At 36.6% G+C, this 14,779-nt stretch overlaps 1 protein-coding gene across 1 annotated transcript in view; it reads left to right on the forward strand.

The window, feature by feature from the left end:
* Positions 1 to 409: 409 nt before the first annotated feature.
* The window catches only part of LOC104074610 (suppressor of tumorigenicity 7 protein-like), a gene marked incomplete at its 5' end in the record, with an annotated part of 21,426 nt that continues 7,056 nt past the window's right edge, over positions 410 to 14,779 (forward strand). Inside the window, 12 exons of the mRNA XM_009574782.1 lie at positions 410 to 492; positions 2,079 to 2,238; positions 2,785 to 2,839; positions 3,447 to 3,562; positions 5,183 to 5,261; positions 5,782 to 5,936; positions 6,485 to 6,582; positions 7,204 to 7,318; positions 9,098 to 9,170; positions 9,831 to 9,933; positions 13,055 to 13,205; positions 13,362 to 13,454. Of these exons, the coding sequence (XP_009573077.1) occupies positions 410 to 492; positions 2,079 to 2,238; positions 2,785 to 2,839; positions 3,447 to 3,562; positions 5,183 to 5,261; positions 5,782 to 5,936; positions 6,485 to 6,582; positions 7,204 to 7,318; positions 9,098 to 9,170; positions 9,831 to 9,933; positions 13,055 to 13,205; positions 13,362 to 13,454 (1,281 nt within the window). The remainder of the gene's footprint in view (positions 493 to 2,078; positions 2,239 to 2,784; positions 2,840 to 3,446; positions 3,563 to 5,182; positions 5,262 to 5,781; positions 5,937 to 6,484; positions 6,583 to 7,203; positions 7,319 to 9,097; positions 9,171 to 9,830; positions 9,934 to 13,054; positions 13,206 to 13,361; positions 13,455 to 14,779) is intronic.

The raw sequence follows: 14,779 nt of genomic DNA on the forward strand, positions 1-14,779 counted from the left end.
GTGTGTTCTTAACACTGAATATAAACTTGCATCAAAACAGTACATTTCTGTGTCAGATTAAAATGACATAATACATTAAATTGGCTTCTTGTGGTCCGCCAGCCATAAAAAGTTAAATTGCCTTCTTGGTGTTCACCAGCCATGAGGTGGTTGAAATTGTGGGCTGCTTTGTCTAAGAACTTACACTGAATTTTTTAGATTGGTTATATAACCTAATTCACTGTCACAGATGGTTACAAACAGTAATATAAGGAAAGGATTCTCTAACAAAGTAACGTTATCTGTAAAATTACTGGGGCTATATTGTATTATATATTTGCATAATATTTCATTCAGCATTGTTTATTAAAAAGCTATTTGTGTTTTTTGGTTCTGCTTGTTAAGTCTTTGTTTTTGTTTCTCTTAACAGTGACTGTGTTCTTAAGCACTTTGACGCCAAAATTCTACTTTGCCCTTACAGTGACTTCGTCTTTTATATCTGGACTGATATTTGTAAGTAGTCCACTTTTATTTTTTTGAACAACTTTAACACCTCTAGGATGCTTTCATTAGGGGTAAATGCAGTCGGTTTTTTTTTGATCAGACTCTAGAGGGTGCCTTTGTACTAGGAAGGAACTTGTTAATTTAGTAGCTTTTCTGATGTATTGTACATATGCTTTTGCTATGTGCGTTGTACGTTGGGGTGAGTCTAAGGAAAATAACTTGTGTCTGTTTTAGAAACTCAAGCTTGTTTTAAGGAGGTACTACGTGTCCGTATGTATGTATTTATATATGTGTGTATGTCCATAGATACACAAAAAATGCAAAATATACATGCAAACTCTGCAGACCTCTCTGTGTAAAGAAAACACTGAGATTTTAATCTCTTTTAAACTAGGCAGTTAAGAGTTTAGCTTCCCACAGTAATTTTGGGGGGGCTTTTGTGCATTTGTCATCATGTAACTATCTTAACGAATTTGGTGTGAAAATGAGCCAATAATTCAGCTCATCTTCAGACGGCAGTGTGCACAGACGTGGCTGACTTTGCACGAAATGAATGGGGCACATTTGCGTGGTCAGTTCTGCTAGCGCAGCAGTTTCTGCAGTGATGATCATCTGACCCTGATTTAGACTGTGGTACTATATACAAATCTTCTGGGTTAATCTTTACTTTCAGTATTAAAAGCTACAGAAAATATATCTTCTCATCAATTAAACCTATTTAGCAGAATGTGCGAAATCTATTTCATGAGTGGTTTTTTGTAGCCAATATTAAAAAAAGAAAGTGTCTTATGTGGTAGAAACAACTTGTTTGCTGTAAGTAATGTTGCTTGGGTTTTGATTGAAGGATTTGAGGAAAATCATATAAGGAGATGGATTCTGCTTGTGTTAGGCCTTTTACATAGGTTTGCTCTTAAGAGAAAAAAGTGGTTATTGTTCAGCCAGTATTTATAGTAATGCTTCTTAACAAAGAATACAGTTTGTCTAAACATCACATCTTTCTGCGTGCTAGTGAAAATCCTCAGATAAGTTGGTCCAGGGCTGACTGTATGGTATAGTTCTTGACGACTGTGATATACAGGTATTTTTAATAGCTTCAAAGAGAGAGATGGTAATATTTTTGACCCAAAATTTCTGGTAAGTGAACTTGATTGCTGTTAATTCAGCCTCTCCTCTTTGGACTTTTCTGAATGGCAGAACATGTCAGTTTAACTATCCATTTTGTGCTTTATTCTTTTAGATCATTTTTGTGAAGTGAAAAAACTACACCTGTCTTGAGGTTCTTGCCTCTGTGCGTGGTTTCCCTATACAGGCACTTTCTGAAAGGGTTTAGAAGTTATCCTAATGACTTGGGGAGGGAGGATCATATGTTTGCCTAAATTTTACTGGTTTTTTCAGTCTCTTTCATGTTATGTGGGTGATCCTGCATGACAAGACAGGCCAAAACAGATAATTAGTGTTAATTTGTGTGTAGATAAGTACCATCTATAGTCATCCGCAAGGGGATGTACTAGCTGTGAACAATTGGCTCTTCATCTCTGATGTTTAAGTTAGGTGTTGCCTAAGGAAATTTCTGGTGCTTTTTTCTCCTGTGACAGGTGTTTGAGTGGTGGCATTTCCGAAAATACGGCACGTCTTTCATTGAGCAGGTTTCTGTGAGTCATTTGAGGCCCCTCATCGGTGGCATAGAAAACAGCCCTCCAGCACCAGCAGCGTTCTCGGCTGGAGAGAATGAGACAAGCAGGCAGAATATGCCAGGTGATTGTTAATGTGTCCCAGCAGTTTCCCTTAAGCTTCAAGGCAGCAGGTTCACATGAACTGGTTTTTAAATGGCTTTGACTCTGCATTAGTGCTTGTAAGAACTGGAGAAAGGCCTACATCTTATGATGCGTTTTATTAACAATGGTAAAAATAAACTAAATAATAATACATCTTTGATCTAAAACATTCATTATTAAAATATGATTTAGAAAATACATTACACATTTAGCTAAAACTGTTTCAGTAACATTAGATATTTACTACTCTGAATATGTGCAAGATAAACATTGCATGAATGTAAATGGCAGCGTTTAATCTTTTCACCATGTGCTTTTGTATCCCAGTAATGGTGGGGAGCAAAAATATTTATGAGATAGCAGAAGTTTAGGGAGAAGGAGAAGATGGTATGATCGTGCTCAGGTTGTATAACAATAAAATTAAAGCAGCTTTTGAAAGTAAAACTGCATTTGCATTACTGCATTTTAAAGTCAAGGTAGTATTTCCTGTGCTCTTAATTCCAAAAGTACTTTTTTTTCCCCCCAGAGTGCAAAGTGTGGCGAAATCCTCTCAATCTTTTCAGAGGGGCAGAGTATAGCAGGTATTAATTATCTTACTTTCCATTGCATATTTTTAAAATTAATCGGGGGCATACATGTGACTTCTTCACAGAGCTTGCACTAGTAATACCAGGAGACACCTGAGATCTGCAAGATTATAGGGGTGATTGATGCCAATCCTGTGTTTAAAAGGCACCTATCCAAGCTTTGGCAGTTTCAATGTTAAGAATGCAAATACTATTGTAACATCATCAGTTTTTTTGAGAGTAAAGTAGGAGAAAAACTTTATTCAGATGTTGAGACAGTGATTCTGAATCTGAATTCTCTTTTATTAAACTGTAATGGCTGTATTGTGAGTCTCCTTGTGTTATTTCATAGGAAAAGCTGTTTCCTAGGAAGCTAGTTCCCAAGTTGTTTAGAACTTTAGGATCAAAAAGACTTTTTTTTTCCCCTCTGCAGGAAGCCTTCTGGCAACCTGTACAGATTGTAGAACAGTAGTACTTGAAAACTTCTGGTTAGTAGCTCCAGTCTTTTATTAATAAAATTGTTCTGCACTAGCTTCAGTTGTTAGGCACATCAGGTATCCCCCTTGGTATCAGCATTAGTATTCACTAGGAGTGTCTCTTACTGAAATTTCTCCCATTAAAGATACATGTGGGTGACTGGGAAGGAGCCTCTTACATACTATGACATGAATTTGTCTGCTCAAGATCATCAAAACTTTTTCACGTGTGATACAGATGCCCTTCGGCCTTCAGATACAGGTACCAATGTCATCTGCATAAGGTATATAACTGTTGGAGAGTGTAAAGTGGGTATTTTTGATCTATTTCAAGGTAGCGCAAGCTATTGTGTCAAATATTTTGTGAAATGATAGCCTTTCTCAACTACTAAGGAGGTTTAATAGATGTATTTAATGAAAAGATGGGTTTTTTACCTTGTGCTTTCTCTACTGACTTTGATGCTGTCAGGATCCTGACATATTTTAAGATCTCACACTTTTCAAATAATTAACAACACAGTATTGAAAACCTGGATTGTATTCTCGACAGCCAAAGATGTGGTCTCATTTAAACCTTAGTAATGAATAATGCAGTCTCCAGAATTTTTTCATTGTGTTCCACATGTTTAGTGCAGAAAATGTTCTCTACCTGGTTATTGTCAGAGTGGGTGCGAACTATTGTCAATTTGTCAAGTTCCGGAAGTGTTACTTGTCAGCTGGCTGTGACATGCTTGATATGAACGATGTGTTTTTGTTTCACAAATGGAGTGTATTGTCTCGCTTACTAAGCCAAGACTAATATTTTGTTTCCAAAAGAAAACTCAAACATTTTTCCACGTTGTTCTTGCTGGACGGCAGAAGGTTTTGTTCCAAAAGAAATATGTATAGATTCTTCAGTTTTCTTATCGTACTTGAGATAGGCCAGATATGTAACTCCATAAACGAAAGGTTTTGGAGTTCTGAAAGAACTGTTACTTAGTGTGAAAGCTATTAGTTCTGCATAGAAAATGGTAGCTCCCAGTGCATTGTTTTTCTTTTGCTAGAAGTTGGTTTTCAGTTTGGGATTTCCATTTTCCCCTAATGGAAGCATAGTGGGGAGGGGTTTAGAGTCATTGCATGGAACTTTTGTTTGCTCCTTATCTGACTGTAATTTTGAATTCAAGTTGTAATGTAAGCAACCTTTTTGAATAGATAGATTTCACCCTTTTTAATTGTTTCCTAGAACACTTTCTAATAAGGTGATAAATTATTATAGTATATCTTGAATTGTCTGTGCCATGTTATGCCACTCAAATGTGCTTTGTAAATTTAAAAAGAAATTGTTTAACCCTTTATGATCTGGTAGTTGTCTAAATACTTAAGTATGACTCTATACCTGTGCAAGATGCAGCTTACTCTATCACTGTTTTCTTTGAAGTTCTGTTTGAAAGCTTAAATTAAAATTCTGTGCAGGTCTGTGCAAGAGCCTGTGTTTAACAATTGCTCCTGCCAAGCTTTTAACAGGTCTTGGGAAATGTTTCCAAAAATCTGTAGCAATTTAGAAATTGTACATCTGCCTGGTTATGTAAGCTGTCTTTGCTTCTCAGTGTAGGATTTCTTAAATGGTCAGTGAATAATCTTCCTGGTGGTGTTGCTTTCTTAAATTAAATTTGGGGCGTAATGAGAAGTTGCAAGATTCTGCTGCTTGTGGTAGAAACTCATGCTGGAATTAAAACACTTGTTTACTCGTCCCTCTAACAATTATACAGCAAACAGGAATTTGTAAAATGGAAGTGAATGTTAATGTAGAGCTGAGGCATAGGCAGCCAGCATTGCCTCCTTGCTCCGAGGTGTTTCACCGGTGTCTCTGTTCCTCACCAGCCTTTCAATGTTTTTGCAACAGTTATGCAGAAAGCATGGCGAGAGAGAAACCCTCAAGCCCGGATTAAAGCAGCATATCAAGCTTTAGAATTGAACAATGAGTAAGTTTAGCGTATAAGTTCAATTGCTGTATTTCTAGTGTGAAAGATTAAGCGGAGTGATATTGAGCACACTATCAGTTTCTTGTTCTAATAGTTTACTTTTAGCAAAGTTTTGAATAGCTTAAGGGGGACTTCTGTGACTATGAGAATTGCACATGAGGCTGTAAGTTGGAAAAACCTCCTGGTTTTAAAAAAGCAAAGCAAACCAAACACAAAAAACCCTCTCCAGACAATTACCGGAGCATTTTTAATATTTCAAGGACAATAATTTGACTTGCTGTTACAATTCTTTCTTTTGTTCTTTCTCCAAATGAGTGTTTTTTTCTGTAAAATGGAAAGGTTTCTGTTTTCCTCACACTCACCATTTGAACTCAAGTCAGTATTTTGGTACTTTAATATTGTCAATGCTTAGATATTAAACATAAGTGAAAACTGACCATTTCTAATGCTTCTAACACTTATTCAAAAAATACTAAACTTTGTCCCTCAGAATAATTAGTGGTTTTCTTCCGTATTACAGTTGTGCCACTGCATATGTCCTCCTGGCTGAGGAAGAAGCAACAACTATTGTAGATGCTGAGAAGTATTTCAAGCAGGCTCTGAAAGCAGGAGAAATGATTTACAGAAAGTCTCAGAACTGCCATTCCCAAAGTCCCCAGCACGAAGCACAGCTGAGTAAGCACTTTTGAATCACGTAAACTCTTGGTTTTGTGTGAGCAGAAATGTAAAACTAAAGTTATAATTAGTGATTCTAGCTTGATTCCCAATTCAGTGAGGCAGTTCCTACTATTTTAGCTATGCGTATGCAGGGTGTGCTATGTGATCTTTTGTAGTACCCAAATGAAACTTAGGAAGTGGCAGTTATGCTGTGTATTCATCATGGGTTGTCTCGCTAAGGCTCGGTACATTATTGTTTTGGAAAGGTAGAGCAGACTAATGAAGCAATTAGTGTGTGTCAGTAGCACCTTCTTTTAGTCCACCCAACATTTTGGGAAAAAAACCGGAATTTTTTTGTCATTTAACCTAGTTAAAAGTTACTGGTGTTCGTCTAGATGGACCTTGGTTGGGACAGCAGTAGTAATTATGTCATGCTTTTACATGTGGTTAGGAAAAAGGTTGTGGGGTTTTTGGTGTTTTGTTTTTTTTTTGAGAGAGAGAGGGGAAAAAGAGGTAAGGATTGAAACTGATAGACTAATAATTTTTTTTTTTGTCTTTGTAATCAGGAAGAGACACCAATGTATTGGTGTATGTGAAAAGGAGATTAGCTATGTGTGCAAGAAAACTTGGAAGAATACGAGAAGCGGTAAAAATGATGAGAGATGTAAGTAAAAATAAAAAAAAGTAAGCAACTGTTGTTTTCAGTCATATTGTCCAAATTGATGGTTCAAGTTCCTTTCTAGGCATCGTAATGAATCTAATTGAATTATTTTCCAGTGAGATTTGCACATCATGATTCATGATTTTTTTTGAGAATGGTTTTTTTGGTTCCTACATGTAGGTTTTAAATTTTTGCATTTTATAATGTCATATGTTCACAGTTCTGTTGTCCAGTTTGCTTCATGCTTGACTCAGCGACTAACTTGTCAAAATAGCCAACTTCAGACTTCAACATAATTTTTCTTTCACCTGCCCAAGGTTTATCATAAGTTCTTTCTTCATAGGAAAATATTACTGACCAAACCAACTCACTGTGGAAGTTGTGCAAATTTGGGCTGAAAGCATGTTGTAGGAACCTCAGTATACTTATTTTCCAGCAGGTGAATATAGGAAAAAAGTAAGGTGGAAATGATGCGATTCTTTTCATGCTTCTTACGTGCCAGTTTCTAACACTGTGAAAGCAAAAAACATTGAAAAAGCTTGAATTATTGTACTGATTTCTATTAAGTATTTCAGGGATTCAGTTCTATATGTGCTTAATTTATTTCTCTTTACTGATTTGCAGTTGATGAAAGAGTTTCCACTTCTCAGCATGCTGAATATTCATGAAAACCTCCTGGAGGCACTACTGGAGTTACAGGCTTACGCAGATGTCCAGGCAGTTTTAGCGAAGTATGATGGTAAGTTATGCCTACTGGGAAATATTGGTGTTTTCTTATAAGAGTATAGGTGTGCCTGTCCAAAAGCAGATGTCTACCCACGATCTCAGCTAGTTGACTAGATTACCCTCATTGGCAACAAATAGGCGCTTCCAGAGTGAAAGTCAAGTTTTTTCTTTTGAATGGTGAGGTCAAATTTAGGCAAGCTAAATTGCATACAAATTACTTCTTATGTTTTTAAGTTACTTCTAATCTGTAAAGAAATCTTGGAGCTCACTTTGCTTGAATTCAAGGATTATTTTAATTTTTTAATCTCTTCTACATCCCTAGTTATGCCTAAATTCATCAGCCTTTTTCAGTCAGCACATAGCCCCCTAAGTAATTGATGTAAATAAGCTGGAAAAGGTAGTTTTCCCTTCTGTCATCTTCCAGGCTTGGCCTTGTGATTCTCGCCAGAGATTAGCAACGTGCAAGCATACTGCTTGCCAGGGATTAGTGGTATGCAAGCTTTGGTCCATTAAATGGCAGCAGTTTGCTTTCACTTTCCATCTCAACTAATACGTTTCAGGTGTTGTGCAAGTCTAGATAAATAAATTAATAAAATATATACTTACTTTCTTATTGTCCTCAGAGTTTTGCCACCTAGATAATGCCCACATCATTAGTGTACAAAGTGCTGCTGTCAAAGCTGTCCCTTAAATCATCTTCAGAGTGGAGGGACATAGAAGCAGTATTTTGTGGCAATCGTTCCCTGCCCTTGAGAAGTCGGTATGTTCTCTCTTGTGTCTCTGTTTTTTATTTCTTCAGGGAATTGAAAGTGTGATATTCTTGCCCCTTGTCCCCCTTGTGCATGGCTGCCCTAGCAGCCTGCTCCTGTTACTTGACTGTCCATGTTCTTCTGTGTGGATTCTTACTAATTTAAGAAAACCATTTACTCTTTTCCTGGTGCTTCTTTATGTTAACATCAGGAATTGCGACACTTTCTTAAGAAAGGATTGCTTATTTTTTTCTAAACATCTGGAAAAATGAGTATGAGCTTCAAACTCTCTGTAGCGCCCCTGTGTTTTGCTTGACACGACAGCCAGACTTCTAGTAAGTGATGGGCAAGCCCAGGATGGGATTTACAAAAAAAGCAAGAGCCATCTGACTATACACAACATGGTACTTGGGAATTAGACCCCAGACTTTGTCTGCTTTTAAAGTAAACTTGTACTGTGGAGTGCTAACCTTCTAATCTGTAATTGTCAGCTCAAACTTGGCCTCAGATATTCTACAAAACCTACAACTAACAGAATTTTTCCCCGTGGAACTGGAAAAGAATGGAAATTGCATTTTCATTAAAATTTGTCTACCTGTCTGTAATGTAATTTTTTTGGTCAGCTTCTAGTCAGTCTCTCTTTAAGTATTATGTAAAACTCTGTGTTAATGTACTGTTGCAAAATTAGGTAAAGATTAGAAGCTTATTTTAAACCTTCATGGGTTAATACAGGAAAAGTACACTGTTCTTAAGTGTGTATTTATACATGCATTTCTTTTTGAATTCAATTTCAGTGTCTTGGTATGTTTAGAAGAAAAAATTACTCTTTACCACCTAACTACAACTCTGAGTTTTTAATCTAAGACTGACTGGTGACCAGATAGAAGATTGTGCAAAGAAATTCAAAGTTTCTAATCATAGCTGAAATGTTCCAGATGTTACATTTCATTGTCTGCCCACGTAAAAAACTTTAAGCTCAAAGGATGTGGGTTTAAAATGTTTGTCTTGCCTTAGAATTTTACATCTTAATTATTTTATCATAGATATCAGTCTTCCAAAATCGGCAGCAATATGTTACACAGCAGCCCTGTTAAAAGCCAGAGCCGTTTCAGAAAGGTAAGCAAGCACATTTGTGAAAACAGTGGTTTGTTGCTTATCTTGGGTTATGCTGTAAAATATGAGCTAAAAAGGTCTAAATCCAATATGTAGCAGTTACATTTCTAAGAGCAAGTTAAGTATATACATATATGTGTGTGTGTGTGGTTAAATGTAATTGAAAGTTTCTTTTAAGCATCCATAAAGTTAATACAGGTGAAGATGTTTTTCAAGAGCCCATGTACGCACATGTGCTTCTGTATAAATTTTATTTTCAGTGTTGTGCTTGTGCTGTTCAGCAGTTCTTTGTTTTGTGGATTGGATGCAGGATATTTGTGATAGTTCATGTTGGCATTTCACTTTCGTTCTGGTCTATTTGCACAGCTGATTCTAGCTTTACCTCCGAGTATGTGATGTTGTAACAATCTTGTGAAAGACTGGGCACTCAATTACCTTACGTGATTGACATCAAGTTTCAAAAAGTTAAACATAACTTTGTCATATGGACATGGATGACAGTCAAGATACCTAAATTAACATGAATATTTGTCTCCTAGAAGGGTTTGTTTATCTTTCTTGATAAATCAGTCAATTTTTAATGAACTCCAACCTTACAGTGCAAATAAACACCTGGTTAGCATTTATTGTTTACTTTTGCTCAGCATGGGTTTTTCCCTTCAGGTTCTCCCCAGAAACTGCCTCCAAAAGAGGGCTCAGTACAGCAGAAATTAATGCTGTGGAAGCAATTCACAGAGCTGTGGAATTTAACCCTCATGTTCCAAAGGTATGATTATTTTATTTCCTATTGGACCACTTTTTATTGTCTTCTGAAAGAAGTCGTATTATGTTATCATCTTGTTATTTGAGCCTTTCTAGCCCCATGTTTTCTTGAAAGTGGTTGTAACTCCAGCCATTGAGTTGTTCAACACACTAATTTGTATCATAAATGTTTGGTGGCCAGAATTAGTTGTTTGCAATAGGTGATGTTTAAACTGGCTTTTTTACAAAAAATTTAAACTCGGAATTTTCTAACTCATTGCAAAATCCAGTAATGTCTTAATGAAGGCCCTTTGTTGGGTAAGATTAAGCATTAATAAATATAAATTTAGATATTTAAAATCCCTGAAGCCGAATGAAGTTCTCCAAACAATAACCACTCATAGTATTTCAAAATACTTTTTTCTGCTGTGCTTCCAAGCATGGCTCCAGAACTCGGGTTATTGAAAGATCTACAATCACTTATTTTCTTCATCCACGTGTAAACAAGACTAAGAGTCAGTATTGCGACAGGGTGTAATTTAATGTCTGGCATTACTTGAAGTGGCCAAGATACGGATTCCACTGAGCATTGGGTGAAAATAAAATCTTATGTTGCTTTTTACTGTACTAGTATTGTGATGCATTCATTTTGAAACCTTGAATGCAGAAGGTTGGCTTAGTCCTGGACCTAATCCTCTGCAAATGATCATGGAATCCGAATGACTATTGCTGTGAAGGCTCGAATTATCCAGCCGCTCTATTCTGTCTGCCTGTCCAATCTAATAGAATGTGCACTGAGAAAGCTAATTGCTGGGAGAAATTGCTGCTTGTTTGCATGACTGATCAAGAGCGTAGCAAGTTCATTTCAGACAGTCTCAGACAGATTTTTCTTTAGCCTCTGCCTTTAGGGGAAGAAGATTATAACGCATTATCGTTATCTAAAAGTTTTTTTATTTTGTATATCCTTCAGTTGTTTCAGGAGCCTCATGTACCTTTTTAAAGAAGTTAGATATAATTTCAAACACGCTGTTTGCAAAATATGTTCTACAGACAATCAGGGAAACTGATTCCAGGTTTCAGTAATTTGATCTTCTCTTCTAATTGTGTACATATCCAGTTGTCTTCATGATTTTTTTTATTACAATATTGCCTTGAAACACCAATTTATTACATGGCAGGGCAGAATTTTATTGGTGCTGGCTATCTAGAGCTCTGAAATGCTCATAGTCAAAGCAAACAAGCGAACAAGGGCATAAACAAGTGAAGTAGCTTGCCCAATGGGTTACAGCAGACTAGTGGGGAAGAAAATCTGGGTTTTGATTTTGCAGTCTGTTCTGTCCCAGGGACTAAAAATAAATGAGTATGTAAAGTAGAAATCCCTTTGTTCTCGCATCTGATGAAAGTGGTTCTTTTTGCACATAACACCATTTTGCATAAGGAAAATAAAATAATGTTTGTTTCTCTTTGTTCTGAGTTATGCTGTTACAAGGATGGGTTTTGTTTGGAAAGTTAGGAAGGCATTTTACAGTGCTAGAAAACTGGTACTCTGAAGCCATTTCAGATTAGAGATCTGTAACTACATTTTGGTTATACATGAAACAATCTTTTCCAATCATCTTCTGAATACCTTAGAAATTTTTGTTTTGTAGAAAGACTTTCTTAAATCTGCAAAAGCCAAGATATTTTCAGTACTGATACCTTGTCTGTCTTATGGTTAAACACAGACAAGAAAACCTACCAGACTGTGGAATTTTTCTGTTTATGTGGTAACATGGGCGCAGAGACAGCCAAAGCGTGGAGTTCGACATTGGCATGTTGTGGCAATACTTGCAGTGGGGCTTCATCATCACTGCTGCGTTGATATTCCCTTGCTCTCTGTGCAGTTAGTACAATGGAAAAGTGGGCACTGCGGAGAGCATGAGGAGTCAGGTCAAGGGTCAGATATTTGAGACCATTTTCCCACAGCAGCCCTGTATGAGTGATCCTTTACTGTGTTAAAAAAAAAAAAAATTGAAGAGGATTAGAGGGGATTAGCAAGAATATTACCCTCTGGAGTGTAGGCCCAAGGCACTAAGAGAAGAACCTAGCCAGGCAGTAAATGTGCTTTATTTGGCCGGGGCACAACCCCTCCTACATTCCTTCAAGAATCTGAATGGGAAAAGTTAAGTCCTCAAACTGGATTAGTAAATAATCTCATAGTTTGTGGCATCTGCTGAAATAAATCGTCGAGTCAGCTGCATTCTTACACTTAGGGAGACAGTCAAAGGAATTGCCAGCTACGTTGATCAAAGATGTGGATTAACTTTAGCTGTTATTGAATGAGACACTATATGCTAGGAGAGAACAACTCACAGGTAAATACTAGAGCTGAAACTATCATTTCATTCTTGTAAAAATTACTCATCTGTTTTTAAAAGCTAAATTCAAATGAATACCTGTCTTTTTTTAATGTACCATCAGAAAACAAAATTGCATGTTTCCTGTGTTACAAGGGAAATGGAGAATGTTTAATGCTTGTGTTCTTTGACCCTTCTGTGCATCAGATATTCTGCTGATATAGGGAGAAGGCTGAAATTGAAAAAAATTTGAAAAATGGAGATACTTTGTGGTAGTCCAGCAATACCACATTAAAAAAAGATTTTCCTGTGTTTGGTTTATTATTCTGCCTTTGGTTAGCATACTGACACTTTCTGGTTTGCTACTCATACTTGAGAGCTAACAAGTTTCCTACATTGAAACTCTCAGTGATTAAATGATGAGCAAAAATACCATTGTGTTTTTTTTTTTATTAGTCTAAATGTGTAGCTCATTGGCGTTGTACCTGTGGCATTATACTTTATGTATATTCCACAAGAATGTATTTTTATTTTGCCTTACTGAAGATGCTTTTTTTTTTTCCTGATATTTTGTGTGTGAAAACCCCAATTGAAGAGTTTTATACACAGATGTGTGTTTTGCTGCTTTTCATTTCCCATGTGAGTGCAGGCTGTATGCACTGTGTCAGGATTGGGCTGTTTCTTCAACAGGTAGAAGTTGGCCCGTGTGTGATAATGCTCAGTTATGCCTCAAATGATCATTTGTGTTTCACAATTAAAGATTTTGGAATATTCCATGTAACCAAGTGTGCTTTCCATTTTTACTTTCAGTATTTACTAGAAATGAAAAGTTTAGTGCTACCTCCAGAGCATATTCTGAAACGAGGAGACAGTGAGGCAGTAGCATATGCTTTTTTTCACCTCCAGCACTGGAAGAGAATAGAAGGGGCTCTAAATCTGCTACACTGTACATGGGAAGGCAGTAAGTATCTTTCCTTGTTTTTGGTTTTTTTTTTTTTTCTTTCTGTACAGTAGACTAATCTTTGCCTTTATTCATCTCAAACACAATTGGTTCTCTTTGTGAGAAGCTGGGTGCTTGGTTTAGATACAGATCTAATGTCACTCGCTCTTTTTTCAGCATTTAGGATGATCCCATACCCGTTAGAGAAAGGTCATCTTTTCTATCCCTATCCGAGTTGCACAGAAACAGCAGACAGAGAACTGTTGCCAAGTAAGTGGTTTCTAAGCAGTAATGATAATAAAACATAAGCTAAGGACATGTTCAGTTTGTGGTATTCTGTATTTACCTTACTGTGATTTTTTTAGTTTGAGCTTCCTGTGAAGCGGATTCAGCTATTTGTTGATGTCCCTCCCAAACGATCTTGAAGCACTTGACGTGTGTGTGTGGTAAATGTTAGCTTGATTCTGTAATAACATAAGTCCTTCAGAGGTGAAGTCTGTGTGTGGTACATTCAGACTAAGTTTGGCCAACTTTGAGAACAACAAAATGGACCAGTTCCTTAAATTACTTTTGAAAGAAGTCATGGATTTGACTACTGTTGTAGAGGAGCTGTTTCTTTCTAGCAAGGAATAAATGCATGGTTCCAGTCCTGCATTCAGGTATCTAGCAGAACCTGTCTGTGATCTTACAGAGAATCCTTGGTTAATCTATAGCTTCATAGAATATGTACTGCTTTCTGTCATTAATTCATTGTTACATATTTGTCTGCTGGACAGTATGCTTCCTGGAACTTGTTATCCATGTAGGTATTTTTATGCGTTTATACTCACACTTGACACTGAAAAGTAAGTTTTCTCCAGCTGCCGATTACTTCAAGCTTGCTTTATGCAATTATGAGCCTACATGTTTTTTCCTTTAGGTAAGGCAAACAAACTAAATCATTAGGGCTCATGCTCATCATATTTAGAAAAGTAGCATTAATTTAGATTAGAATCGGACTGTTAATTGTACATGTTAATGGAATTCCTTTGGGTGTGAATTTCTACATCATGAAGAAATGCAAGTCCCATGGGACTGGAAAGGGCTACTGCAAAAGCACCAGCAGACCCACTGAGACCACAGCTGTGAAAAGGAAAACTAGACATACATGTTTCTATTTAAAAGCCTGAAGTTATATTTAAAATGTGTAATTTAAATTTGCCCCCAGACTGCTTTAAATTACTCATTTCTCACTTATGCAGGATATTGCACAAGGAATTCCTTGGTTAGCGACTAACCCTAAATTGTAGACTTCCCAACATAATTAAACACCAACACATGCAGATATTTCAACACGATCACTCACGCATTCCTGTTGTGTTTTAAATATAAAACTACCCATAAATAAAATCATCTTAACACTTTTATTGCAGTACTTCCTCGACAAATCTTGGCACTTAATTTTTTTAAATTTATCTATTTAAAATAATGTTGACCAAATTAATAATTCAAAAATCCTGTATTGGTCTGACTAGTAACAATTCTCAAATGGCTGTGAATGTATAGAATTACCTTTAGTTGTCCTTATCTATTTCGGATTTGATTTTAATTTCCCA

This window comes from Fulmarus glacialis, unplaced genomic scaffold, assembly GCF_000690835.1.
Source record: "Fulmarus glacialis isolate BGI_N327 unplaced genomic scaffold, ASM69083v1 scaffold21013, whole genome shotgun sequence".
NCBI lineage: Eukaryota > Metazoa > Chordata > Aves > Procellariiformes > Procellariidae > Fulmarus > Fulmarus glacialis.